Source organism: Solanum tuberosum, unplaced genomic scaffold (genome assembly GCF_000226075.1).
Source record: "Solanum tuberosum cultivar DM 1-3 516 R44 unplaced genomic scaffold, SolTub_3.0 scf00062, whole genome shotgun sequence".
Lineage (NCBI taxonomy): Eukaryota > Viridiplantae > Streptophyta > Magnoliopsida > Solanales > Solanaceae > Solanum > Solanum tuberosum.
In genome coordinates this window covers 1,131,264-1,143,554 of record NW_006238987.1, presented here as the reverse complement: position 1 = coordinate 1,143,554, position 12,291 = coordinate 1,131,264, and the positions used below count along the sequence as shown (strand labels likewise).

At 35.1% G+C, this 12,291-nt stretch overlaps 1 protein-coding gene across 1 annotated transcript; it reads left to right on the top strand.

Moving 5' to 3' along the window:
* Positions 1-1,182: 1,182 nt before the first annotated feature.
* Positions 1,183-12,264, top strand: LOC102604037 (uridine-cytidine kinase C). The gene is given in 13 exon segments (XM_015307685.1): positions 1,183-1,435; positions 3,590-3,947; positions 5,386-5,500; positions 6,293-6,488; positions 6,585-6,698; positions 6,795-6,968; positions 7,623-7,817; positions 8,540-8,662; positions 8,731-8,750; positions 8,752-8,841; positions 8,991-9,114; positions 10,917-11,189; positions 11,807-12,264. Coding segments are annotated over 12 exon segments (1,977 nt in total). The 5' UTR covers positions 1,183-1,435; positions 3,590-3,607; the 3' UTR covers positions 12,020-12,264.
* Positions 12,265-12,291: the final 27 nt, after the last annotated feature.

Sequence of the window (12,291 nt, the reverse complement as noted above, 5' to 3'; positions counted from 1 at the left end):
ATGATGTCCTTAGTTTTCGGACATAAACTATTTTATTCATTTATTTTGGTGTCTTTAATACTCTTAGACTTAGTATTTGAAGATTAGATGTCCTTGATGTGATGACTTTCAGGTTTTGGGGAAAAGGTGTAATAGACTTTAGATGTTGATTTGATTGGTTACTTTAACTAGTTGTGAGCTTCCGCATTTTATTGTTATTTGGAGTTGAATTATTGATATATGTTGGGGTTTAAGTTCCTTGGTTCGCCCACTTAGGAGGTTAAGTGTGGGTGCCACTCACGACTCATTTTGGTTCGTGACAATAACTTGTTTAATCAAATTTTAAAATCAATTTATTTTTTAAAGTATTTTTTAGAATTTTTTTTTAATGAAAATCAATTTGTATTTGATCAATAAATTTTAAATACACATTCTTCTTTTAGACTTTTGATACACTGTGTGTGTTCTTCTGTCCATCCAATAGGTTAATTCTTGTCTCTCTTCCTCTTTTTTATTTCTAAGAGTAATTATAGAGACTATTTTTCTTTTTAGATCTTCATCTAAATTTTTTATTACCTTAAGTATAGTTACTAAGATTTTAATTTCTATAAACCAAAAAGGTTTTACTAGATTTCTATCTAGTTCCATTGAAGTTCTATTCCATTTTTTGAAATAATCATTCCTAAGAATTCTATTTATATTTATTTATTTTTTTTATTTTTTATTTTAAAAAAAAACAATAACCACTGTTTGGACAAATATTTTTAAAGTACTTCTAAATGCATTTTTGTCAAATGTGCTTTTCAAAAGCTAGCTACCTTTTTTAGTTTTTTATTTAATTCTTTAGAAATACTTCTAGCAGTTTTGACCTCCCAAACTATTAGTCAATCTGACTATATTAGTTATCCTTATCCATGATTATTAAATAAAATGTATTTTTCTTTACTTACCCTTATCCATGATTATTAAATAAGGTATTTTATTTAGTTACCTTTATCATAATTACTATGAATGTATTTTTATTTTATGACCATAAGCATTTGCATTCGAGTCGTGTTTTTTACAATTAATTTTTCTATTTTTATGAGATAATGATAAAATTTGTGTACATTATGTCCTTAAATTTCATTTGTGTGGATAAGCCCTAATACGATTCTACATAACGCTAGAGGGTTCTTTCCTTTTATTTCCCTCCTTTTTCTTCTTGAGTCCACATGTTTCTTTCCCCTTGCCTACAGCGACGGGCGAAAACAAAATATCTAACAAACTCAGTAACTTCTCTGAATTAAATTTCAACACCAGTCCACCCAATTTGTCTTCTCCTCTTTGCTATAAATATATATTCTTCTTCTTCACGTTCGGTTCACTTAGACGACGAGATCAAAAATCAAGTTTCTTGCAATTTTCTCACCCCTTTTTTTCTTGCTCAAATACTTGCCACTTCACTTGATTACAGGTATGATGATTTGCCGATTATGTTGAACTCTCAATGTTTTTAATTTCACGTTTTTTCGTATCAATTTTTTGGTTTTGCATGTAAGTACTTTCAATTATTTTTGGGGTTTGATTGAATTTGTGATTCAGCAAACTTGTGTACTTTGTTGTTGATCTTTAAAATTAGTGGTTCACTTTATCTATTGACATCAGGAATGAGGAATTTGATCGTACGGATTATTTCATGTTGCCCCATTGAATGTTGAGATTTGCCGGCGGTTAGACTGAATTTTTTATAGTGGTTAGTGGATCAATTTTTTTAGTTTAGTTTCATTTTCCTTTTCAAGAATTCTTCATTTGTGTGCTTGGTAGGTCACTTAAAACTCTTCAAGAATTCTTCAATTGTGTTCTTGGTAACTCGCTTAAACTCTTCAAGAATTCTTCTATTGTGTTCTTGGTAGGTCGCTTAAACTCTTCAAGAATTCTTCAATTGTGTTCTTGGTAATTCGCTTAAACTCTTCAAGAATTCTTCAATTGTGTTCTTGGTAATTCGCTTAAACTCTTCAAGAATTCTTCAATTGTGTTCTTGGTAATTCGCTTAAACTCTTCAAGAATTCTTCAATTGTGTTCTTGGTAATTCGCTTAAACTCTTCAAGAATTCTTCAATTGTGTTCTTGGTAATTCGCTTAAACTCTTCAAGAATTCTTCAATTGTGTTCTTGGTAATTCGCTTAAACTCTTCAAGAATTCTTCTATTGTGTTCTTGGTAACTCGCTTAAACTCTTCAAGGAATTCTTCTATTGTGTTCTTGGTAGGTCGCTTAAACTCTTCAAGAATTCTTCAATTGTGTTCTTGTAACTCGCTTAAACTCTACAAGAATTCTTCAATTGTGTTCTTGGTAACTCTCTTAAACTCTTCAAGAATTCTTCAATTGTGTTTTTGTTAGTTCGCTTAAACTCTTCTAGAATTCTTCAATTGTATTCTTGGTAATTCGCTTAAACTCTTCAAGAATTCTTCAATTGTGTTTTTGTTAGTTCGCTTAAACTCTTCTAGAACTCTTCAATTGTATTCTTGGTAATTCGCTTAAACTCTTCAAGAATTCTTCAATTGTGTTCTTGGTAGCTCGCTTAAAATCTTTCTTAAAATCTATTAGGGGAAAATTGTTGTTTCTCTCATTCAGAGTTCCTTGGGATATGGGGAGTTTTATCTCTCTGATTCAATTTGTCTCTCAATTTCACTACTTACTTTAATTTGACCAATTTTGAGTGCTATCTTTTTTTCTTTTCTTTTTTTATATAAATCATTTGAAAATTAATTGTAGATATTTGTAAGCTATAAAAAGTATTCTAGATTTGGATTTTTGTCATATAAAAAAGGATTAGAATATTAATGAATCCATTAGTTCCATGTCAATCCCCAAATTAGTGAGGTTGACTTGTATCCATTTTCAAAGATTCATCATGTAAAACTATTTTTACACCGTTAACCTACTACAACTTTCCTTTAATTCCAGACCTGCTATGCTTTGTGACATAGTGAATTTAAAATGACAAATTATAGTTTTAAAATACTAACTCAAGGATCATTTTGTCTTACTATTGGGAAGCAAAATGTGGTGACTAGTTTTGGACAGAAGTGTTGGACAGAGTAAGTAGCCAATTGGTGTTGTCGTATGTGCTTCTGGAGTAACCTAGTTAGTGTTGTCCTGTATGCGCTTCTGGAGTAACCCAGTTAGTGTTGTCGAATGCACTTTTGGAGTATCCCAGTTAGTTTGTATGTGCTTCTGGAGTACCTCCAATTTTCTGAACGCAAGCTGAATAGTGAGATGTAAAGTGCGTTGTTGCTATATCTTGTAAAAAGCAATACTCTTCCTACATGCGCATGCACACAAATATTCGTTTTCTCATTTGCTTTGATTTCACCAAAAGCTGCTTTGAGACCTCATTTTCTCATGTTCAGTATCTTTTCAAGGAATGGTACTTTTATCTGATATCTGCAGAACTTAATTTTTTTGTTTAGATCTATCCAAACAAGTACAAAAATTGGAACTTTTTCTTTGTGAATGAAATTCTCTTGCAGGTGATGCGTAGTCCCCCTAAAAGATGTTCTGGGGGCCATAGATTACTGTAATACTTGGATTGCAGTTTTAAATTCCTTATTTGCATCTTAATTTGCAGAATTTTCCAGGTATTTTGATGGCCCAGGATACTCTTTCCAATGTCGATTCACCGCGAAGAAGGTCTGGTCTATTAAGAGATCAAGTTCAACTGGTAAAAAGAAGTACTTCTGCTCGTTATGAGATAGCCCCAATTCAAGATCAGCTATCATTTGAGAAGGGTTTCTTTATAGTACTCCGCGCATGCCAGTTGTTGGTTCAGAAGAATGAAGGAATTGTACTGGTGGGAGTCGCTGGTCCTTCAGGGGCTGGAAAGTCCGTGTTCACAGAGAAGATCCTGAATGTTATGCCTAGTATTGCTATCATAAACATGGACAACTACAATGAGCCCAGTCGTATCGTTGATGGAAATTTCGACGGTAATCTTTCTTAATTCTAATTGGTTGTTACATACATAATTTTGTTGATGTCTGAGTTATTCTTGTAGTGACCTTATGTTGCACTTCTTTTATTACATGAGATATCTTTTATTATTCTTGTAGTTGCCCCAAGGCTTTGGTCCAGTGGTGAGAATGCAACACGTGATGTGTGGGTTAGACGCATATCACGGGTTCAAATCCTGCCACATGCGGTATTTAAGTGAAGAAGATAGAGTGGTGGACCTATTATGTACCGCGTTCCAAACCATGCACTACTGACCCTGTGGAGATTTCTCGGGTTATCAAAAATAAATAAATTCAGAACTAGTAGTTTAAACACTTCACAAACTTCATCCTTAATCTAAATATATATGTATATGCATATGAAATACGAAAACATCATTGGACCAACACTTCATACGATTCCCTGCAGTACTTATTTATTTATTTTTGGTCTGCAGCGTTGTGGGTGATATCTCCTGACTCTAGATCGGAACTTTTATTTATGAATCTTTTAAAAGTCAAATCATAAGAATATACAGGTTGTATTTTGGCCATGTTGCTAATCAGCGATAAACTAAAGGAATAGTATTTTGTGTCTGTTACCTGTAGTTGGTTAATGTGATAATGAATGATAAGAGTGAAATACTAACAAGGACTACTACTTTCACAGCTAAAGCATGACCACTGTTAGTATATGACAAAAAAACAAAAATGCAATAGTATCTCATTGCTTATTTCTTGAATTAATGAATAAATATTGGATGCAGATCCCATTGCTCCTTTCTTTCAGGGATTCTGATAGATTTGTACAGCTGTCACCTCTCCTTAATTTTTTTTTTTTTTCAGATAATACTCTTTTAGGTGATGACTGTTCAAGAGTCTAAATCTCTCTGGACTCTATGAATACTGAATTTGGGAACCAATAATCAAATATATTTTGCAAAAGTTTTAGAATTTGTCCCATAAGTGAAATTGTGTCAGTGTATGCAACTTCAATGCTTTTGAAGTAAAATAAACAGATGAGTTTCTTGGTCTAACTGTTTCAGCTGATGAAAGGTTAAGCAATAGACTTTTGAAATCCTTGATTATAAACAACTTTTGAAAAAATCTCGATGTATAGCTGTCTCTATATCAGGCTCACTGAAGGCCCTGTGCATAGGGTGTTACTGTAGAATGCCACAAAGTATCAATAAGAAAACAATGCACTTCTGATTTTGATTGAATATTCTTATATTTTGGGATGTAAATCTCAGTTTATGATCTTGTGGAAATGGTTAGGCCATATTTAATTGTTTTGGATCACGTCAGCATAGTCAGATTTTTTCTGCTTTAGTTTCTAATTGTGTTTTTTGGCCCCACTTTATGCTATGCTGTGACTAATGCAATTAAGATGAAGATTTACAGTAACTTCCATGTCCTGGTATTTTTGAAACAGATCCGCGCTTGACGGATTATGAGACTCTGCTCGAGAATATACATGGGCTGAAAGCGGGGAAGCCTGTTCAAGTTCCTATATACGATTTTAAATCTAGCTCTCGTGTGGGTTATAGGTCAGTTTTCATTCTTTTTTTTTTAAGAAAGTTAACTGGTATTATAAACAGAGAAGTACACCAACAGTGAACTCCTGTAGTAATTACATCAAAAGTATAGAGGGTTTGTCAAAAAGAATCTGAACACCTATCTCCCTCATAAACTATTTAAGAATAGGGTGATGTCCCCCGGATCCTTCTTCTTATCTTTATTTCTGTTATCTCCTTGTTTACTTTTCCTGAGAACACTCTGCCTTTTTTGTTCCATGGTGCTAGGATTGTTTCTTCTTTTTTCTTTTATGTTCCTTGGAGTTCACGGAAGAAAAAATATTTGTTGTGCAGGGAGAGGGGGGGTTTCTCTGTGGTGGGTTCTTGTACTGCTCATTAACTACTTTTGATATTCAAAAGACACTAAGACCTCAGTTTTCTTTCAACGGTATGTGTGTAACATTTGATCGAAGCCCAAGAATGATGTTGCATATTATTCTTAATCTGACCGATATGCAATATCTTCTTATGCGAAGTTCTGTGAAGCATTTGTGGGATTTATTTTAGTGGAGACTGGAGAGGACAGAGAGTTGTGATAACCCAACATCCCACACCCACCGGAGCCCCGGCCCATTTGGTGCTTACATTCATGACCTGATTCATACAGAGTTGATGGATAGGCTTTACCTAGTAGACAGAAGAAAATCTGAAATTTATTATCAAGAACTGGTTCCAATAAAATATTTTGTTCCCTCACTTGCCAATGTAAAATGCACGTCTACTTCTATCCGATCCCATAACACTTTTGGACCATCGATTTCACAGGACCCTTGAAGCTCCAAGCTCTCGAATTGTTATAATTGAAGGGATATATGCTTTGAGTGAAAAATTGAGGCCATTGCTAGATCTCCGTGTGTCTGTCACTGGTGGAGTGCACTTTGACTTAGTGAAACGGGTTCTTAGGGATATCCACCGTGCTGGACAAGAGCCCGAGGAGATAATCCAACAAATCTCAGAAACGGTTCCGTCTCTGTTATTTTCAAATATATCTAATTCAAATTTTTTTGTACATTTTCGACAGCCAAGTACAATGATCTTTATGGCATTCTTCTAACAGGTGTATCCTATGTACAAAGCCTTTATCGAGCCTGATCTAAAGACGGCTCATATCAAAATTATCAACAAGTTTAACCCATTCGCTGGATTTCAGAACCCCACATATGTTCTAAAGGTCTTAACATTTTTGACCTTTCTGTCTACATTCCATTTATATTGTGACTATGCAAGCACAAGTTTTGGGACTGATGAGTCTAAATATATTTTACAGTCAACAAAAGTTGTGGATGTAGACCAGATCAAGGCTGTGTTTCTAAACGAATACAAGGAAATTACAGAGGAAACTTATGATATTTATCTCCTACCTCCTAGTGAAGATCCTGAAGCTTGCCAATCATATTTGAGGATGAGGAACAAGGATGGAAAATACACTCTTATGTTTGAGGTGACCAATAAGTTCCTTTTCTACATGCTGAGCATATCAGTCAGTAATAATCAGGCTACTTGTAACCTAGTTTTATCATTTTCAGATGGTAAATTTGCTTGATATTGGTTTAGCTACTTAGATCCTTCAGAACTTCTATTTGATTGTGATGCATCTATACCGTTAATGAGTACCAAGAATGCTGCCAGCATGTACTGCCGGTCACTGCTGTAGGCTGAATGAACTAACTTCTAAAATTCTAGGATCTACTGGGTAAAGAGCTTGCTGGAACAGCTTTAAGAAATATGGCCTTGAGGTGTCCCATATGATACAACAGAAGATATGTAGCAATCAATATAATACAGATTTAACTCTTTTTTTTATAGAACCCTGCTGTTCCTAAACCACAGAACATTCTATCGTGTGACTGACTTCATTTTTGAAAACTTTCTAATATGACTGATCATAATAACATTTCTCTCCATCTTGATCTATTTGCATTCTGGTCTTCCCCTGGAAGAGCATTCCTGCATCTTGTCTCTCTTTCCTAGTTTGGGTACAATTTTGGTATCTATTGAATTTCTAAAAGCTTTATTGTGAGAAATGTCAAGAAATAGTAATCTTGACACTGATAATCTTGTATCTTCTTATGTTTTTTTCATGTATTTCTTTCAGGAATGGGTTACAGATAGTCCCTTCATTATATCACCAAGAATCACCTTTGAGGTCAGTGTACGGCTTCTTGGTGGGTTGATGGCATTAGGATATTCAATTGCAACCATTTTGAAAAGGAAAAGCCACATCTTCTCTGATGACAAGGTTTGTGTGAAAACAGATTGGTTGGAGCAACTTAATCGCCGGTATGTTCAGGTATGACAATCACTAATTACTAAATCGCTCTCATCTCATCTCACTATAATTTACTTTAAATGTTTGAATCATGTGATTTGCGAAGCAGAATTTCTTTTGTCTTTTTATCTGTCTCTTGTTTTGAGAATTTGGGTTAATTTTATTTCATCTGGAATTCAGGTAAAGATATGTGTCATAACCTCGTAATGAATCTCTTTAAGGCTGTACCTAGCCAAGTCTTAGACTTAGAATGTGGCTAAGGCTGTGGGTAATTGAATGTTTGTGAGGCATGTGCATGGCATAATCGGCTAAGTTACCATTTTATTAATCTACTGGAAGCGACTTTGATTTTTTGGGTTGAGACAAATGTAAGGATTGTATTTTGGAGAAATATCCAGTTTGGATACAATGCTTGCTCATCATTATCATTGAAGTGTTACCTTAAATTCTTGTTTGACTTAAAAAATTATAAACATGACATGAAGCATAATGAAAAATGAAGTAAAGGGCCCTTTAAAAGGGGAAAGAAATAGTTCCCTAAAACCTCAGTTAAAGAAGTTCAACAAATATTAATGAAGAAATTTTCTGATGAATGTGTGAGTTCATTTTTAAATTTTCCTTTTGCTGAAGACCTAAGGAACAAAGAGAAGTCTGTGAGAATGAGTTTCCTCTTTCTCAACTCTGGCATTGTATTGCCTGGGGAGCTAATTACTATTATTATTTACTATTTTTCCCTTATGAAGGTGCAAGGAAGAGATCGCTTACATGTAAAATATGTTGCCGACTCTCTGGGTTTGGATGGTTCATATATTCCTCGCACTTACATCGAACAAATTCAGCTGGAGAAGCTTTTAAACGATGTTATGGTGCGTTAAATTTTAGTTAAATACAAATTTCCCATTGTTCCTGGTTCTCAGTATTACAGTCCAAGCAGGCATTGCCAGATGATCTGAAGACAGCTGAGCATAGATGATGATTTGGTCTCAAGCCCTAGAGAAGCTTTATCCCGAGCCTCGGCAGATAGGAGAACAAAGTTTCTTAATCGGTAGGTCATAGGCTAAATTGTTATCTGCTTCTCAAAGTATTCTATATGTATTGTTTGGATGTTTCTACTTTTTACAATCATCACCTACTTATTTCTGCAAAAGTCATGCGACGGAAAAGCATCATCTGTTCGCCTGTAACTATTGGCAGTGGTATCCCACATTCATACTCAACACAACGAGAAAAACACCTGTCCAAGCTGACAAAACTTGCGGTTAATACTACAAGATATGATGGGAGAACCCCTGATTCTCCAGCGCCAGTGGCTAATCAGGTAATTATTCGGAGAAATAGGTTCATTTTTTGGCACAATCTAATGTCTCCATAATTTTGGCTACATATTAACGTTATATTTGGTGCGTGAACTGGCTTCCAATTTTTTTTCTCTGTTTGGTGTCCTCTGAAATTGCTCTTAGAAAATGTTTACCCTACTTGGGGGCATTTGTTTGACATTGTTGCACAACTTTAGCTCTAATATAATAATTTACTCCAGGAAAAGGCTAAGAGTTTCATCCACCGTCTTAGATCATTTTCTGAACACCATTTTTTTAATCAAGTAAAAGGTTTCATTTATAGTTACAAGGCCAACTTTTTTGATAAGGATAGTAACAAGGCCAACTTCCTTGATAAGGATAGTAACAAGGTCAACTTGGCTGTATACAAGTGATATACCAATTCTGAACACCATTAATTGATTCTTATTGATACTCAAGAATGATATCACCCTTTCCTGCTCATTCCTCTCCACTACCATCATGAACTCATAACCACGTCCTTGACCACAGCTACATGCTATCAAGTCTTTTGGTAATTTAAATATTCCCTTTTATCAGAATGGTGTAAATCGTAACTCAAACCAACTAACCTGTGGAAAGATTTACATTTGCTTGTATGTTTGGAAATAGGATCCTGCTGAAAGTTTGTTCAGCAGAATGAAATGAGTCCTTCATGTAGGAGTTAAGAAAACTCACACTAGGATCTCGTCATCTGCAGAATCAGCAAGTAAGTTGACTTTGTAACTTTGGAAAGGAAGTAAAATGATGATAAGCTGGCAACCTTGGGGATCGGTGACTGGAAATTCCTGCTAAAAGCTGATGGATCCCTTTTTAATCATGCAAAACAGCAAGTATTTTTTTTTAATAATTTACAGTAGTTCGTATAGATGTACAGAAAGCATATTTGCTTGTTTAATTAATAAAATATTGAGAAGAGACTTTAATTCAAGTCCTATAAATCTTTTAAGTGTTCATACACCCTTGAACGAGTGTGTAACAGCTCACTAATCGAGTGCTCTTGCACCGAAAATGAACGGGGCTAAGCGATCTGCTGAAGCTGTGGGGTGTCAAAATACATCGGCAGGGATATTTGAATTCCTTGTCCCACTCTTTCCAGTATTCTGTAAAACAGCAATTAGGAATAGGGAATATATATCAATGAAATGTCTTACCTGTTGGAATCATTTTTTTCATGGAGATTGAATCCGCATCATCCTAGTCGAGAAACACACACTGCTTCATCCCTCAAATCACAGAGATAAATCAAGAGAGAATAATAATCAAGGGAACAAACTGCTGAATTGTAGCCATATTGTTTTATCAATAAAATTATGTTAATCATTATTTTTTGTAAAAAAAAGAATCCATTCATGTTCGCAAAAATAAAAATAAAAATTACTTTGTTTCGTCGATATGGAGAACTTGGTACTGGAAACTTTACCTGCTAAGAGAGTGGAAAATATTGTTAATGTGCACGGGGATACTCAAAGTACAATGAGTTACATTTTTGGAGCCAAATATTCTTCTTTTTGTATGTTGTATGTTAGCTTCCAATTTAAGCAACAATAAAAAACGCGAATGTTGTTCCATTTATTCCTACATATCTGTCCAGCAGAATATGTGTGCTGTTTTTCCTTCTGTTTTCCTGCTTAGTTCCATCATTTCTTATACATCAGAAGAGAAGTCAATTTACTACCAGTACGTCCCACTTATGCGGAACTGTTTATAATATGCTCAATCTTACATTTACCTTTTTTGTTACTTTTTTTCCCTCAATCACTCAAGAATTGCCTTTTTTCAGGGAGTTGTTTCTCAACTTACAGAGCAAATTTCCACATTGAGTGAGCGAATGGATGAGTTCACATCTCGGATTGAAGAGCTAAACTCAAAAATATCTGCCAATAAAGTTTCTGCTAGCCAACAAAATTTGGCAGTGCATGCTGAGTCTTGCAATGGGTCTGGACCCACTTCTCTTTTTGTGGCTGGGTTAGGCAATGGCTCGTTGGCTGGTTCTCTTTTACCTCATTCATCATCATCTTCCCAACTGGCAAGAGAGTCTTCACTAATGGAAGAGGTATTCTACTATCATCCCGTGCTCATCTTTTGCATTAAGTAGTGACAAAAGGAGGCATGGCGGGTAGTTTGATATACTCTCCCAATAGCTGTCCAATTTCTGCCTTCTGACTCAATATGACCAATTTTTAGAGTGAATTTGGTTATTGCATAATTCATCCATTTGAAAATAATTCTTTTATCTCACAAAGAACACTAATGAGTGCACGAGGGTTTTCTTTGATCCATCACTTTCACACTGTTCACCAGTTCAATAAAAGATTTCAATTGATTTACCAATCTAGGCATCAGAACTTTCAATTGCATCGTTAATATTTACTGTGATGATTTTGACCTTATCATTACTTGAGTCGAGGGTCTATGAGAAACATCCACTCTATCATCACAAGGTAGGGGTAAGGTTGCATACACACTACCCTCCCCATACCCCATTTGTGGGATTACATTGGTATGCTATTGTTGTACTTGAGACTGCATTGGGTGTTAATAACTTCTGTTTCCAAGAACTAAAAATTTCTCTGAAAACAACCATAGTCCAAGTTCCAACACATTTGTCTGAAGAAGATTGAGAATTTGATTAGACAATTATGCCTCTGATGCAAACATAATTGGGAGCAGGTACTTCTCATTGGGAGATCACAGCGTCAGATCATGCACCAGATGGACAATCTGAGCAATATCCTCCGTGAGCTCAACGGATCTCGCCTAGGGAGAGCGGATAGGACCGAGGGAATGGCTGAAGTTGTTGAATCGATTGGTGTTCCTCTGCTTCTTACCCTTGCTGTTGGCGGTGTAGGTATCTTCTTGTTCAGGACCTTATCTCAAAAATAACTGATTCAGCTATGGCTACTGAAACAGTTAACCACGTAGAAGATGTACATATACAAAGAGAAATCTTTTAACAGTGTAGATGTATGTTTCTGGCCTAAGTATCTTCGATGAACCAATATATACATGAAGAAGATGAAGTAATTGTCTCTAACAGATGGAGCGAATATTTCTTCGTTCGGTCTTTAGTTTTGATATCCTGGTTTATGTTTAAATAAAAAAAGCATGAGAAAACTCCTCACATTTCATCCTTGTTTTCCAACAAAAGGAAACGA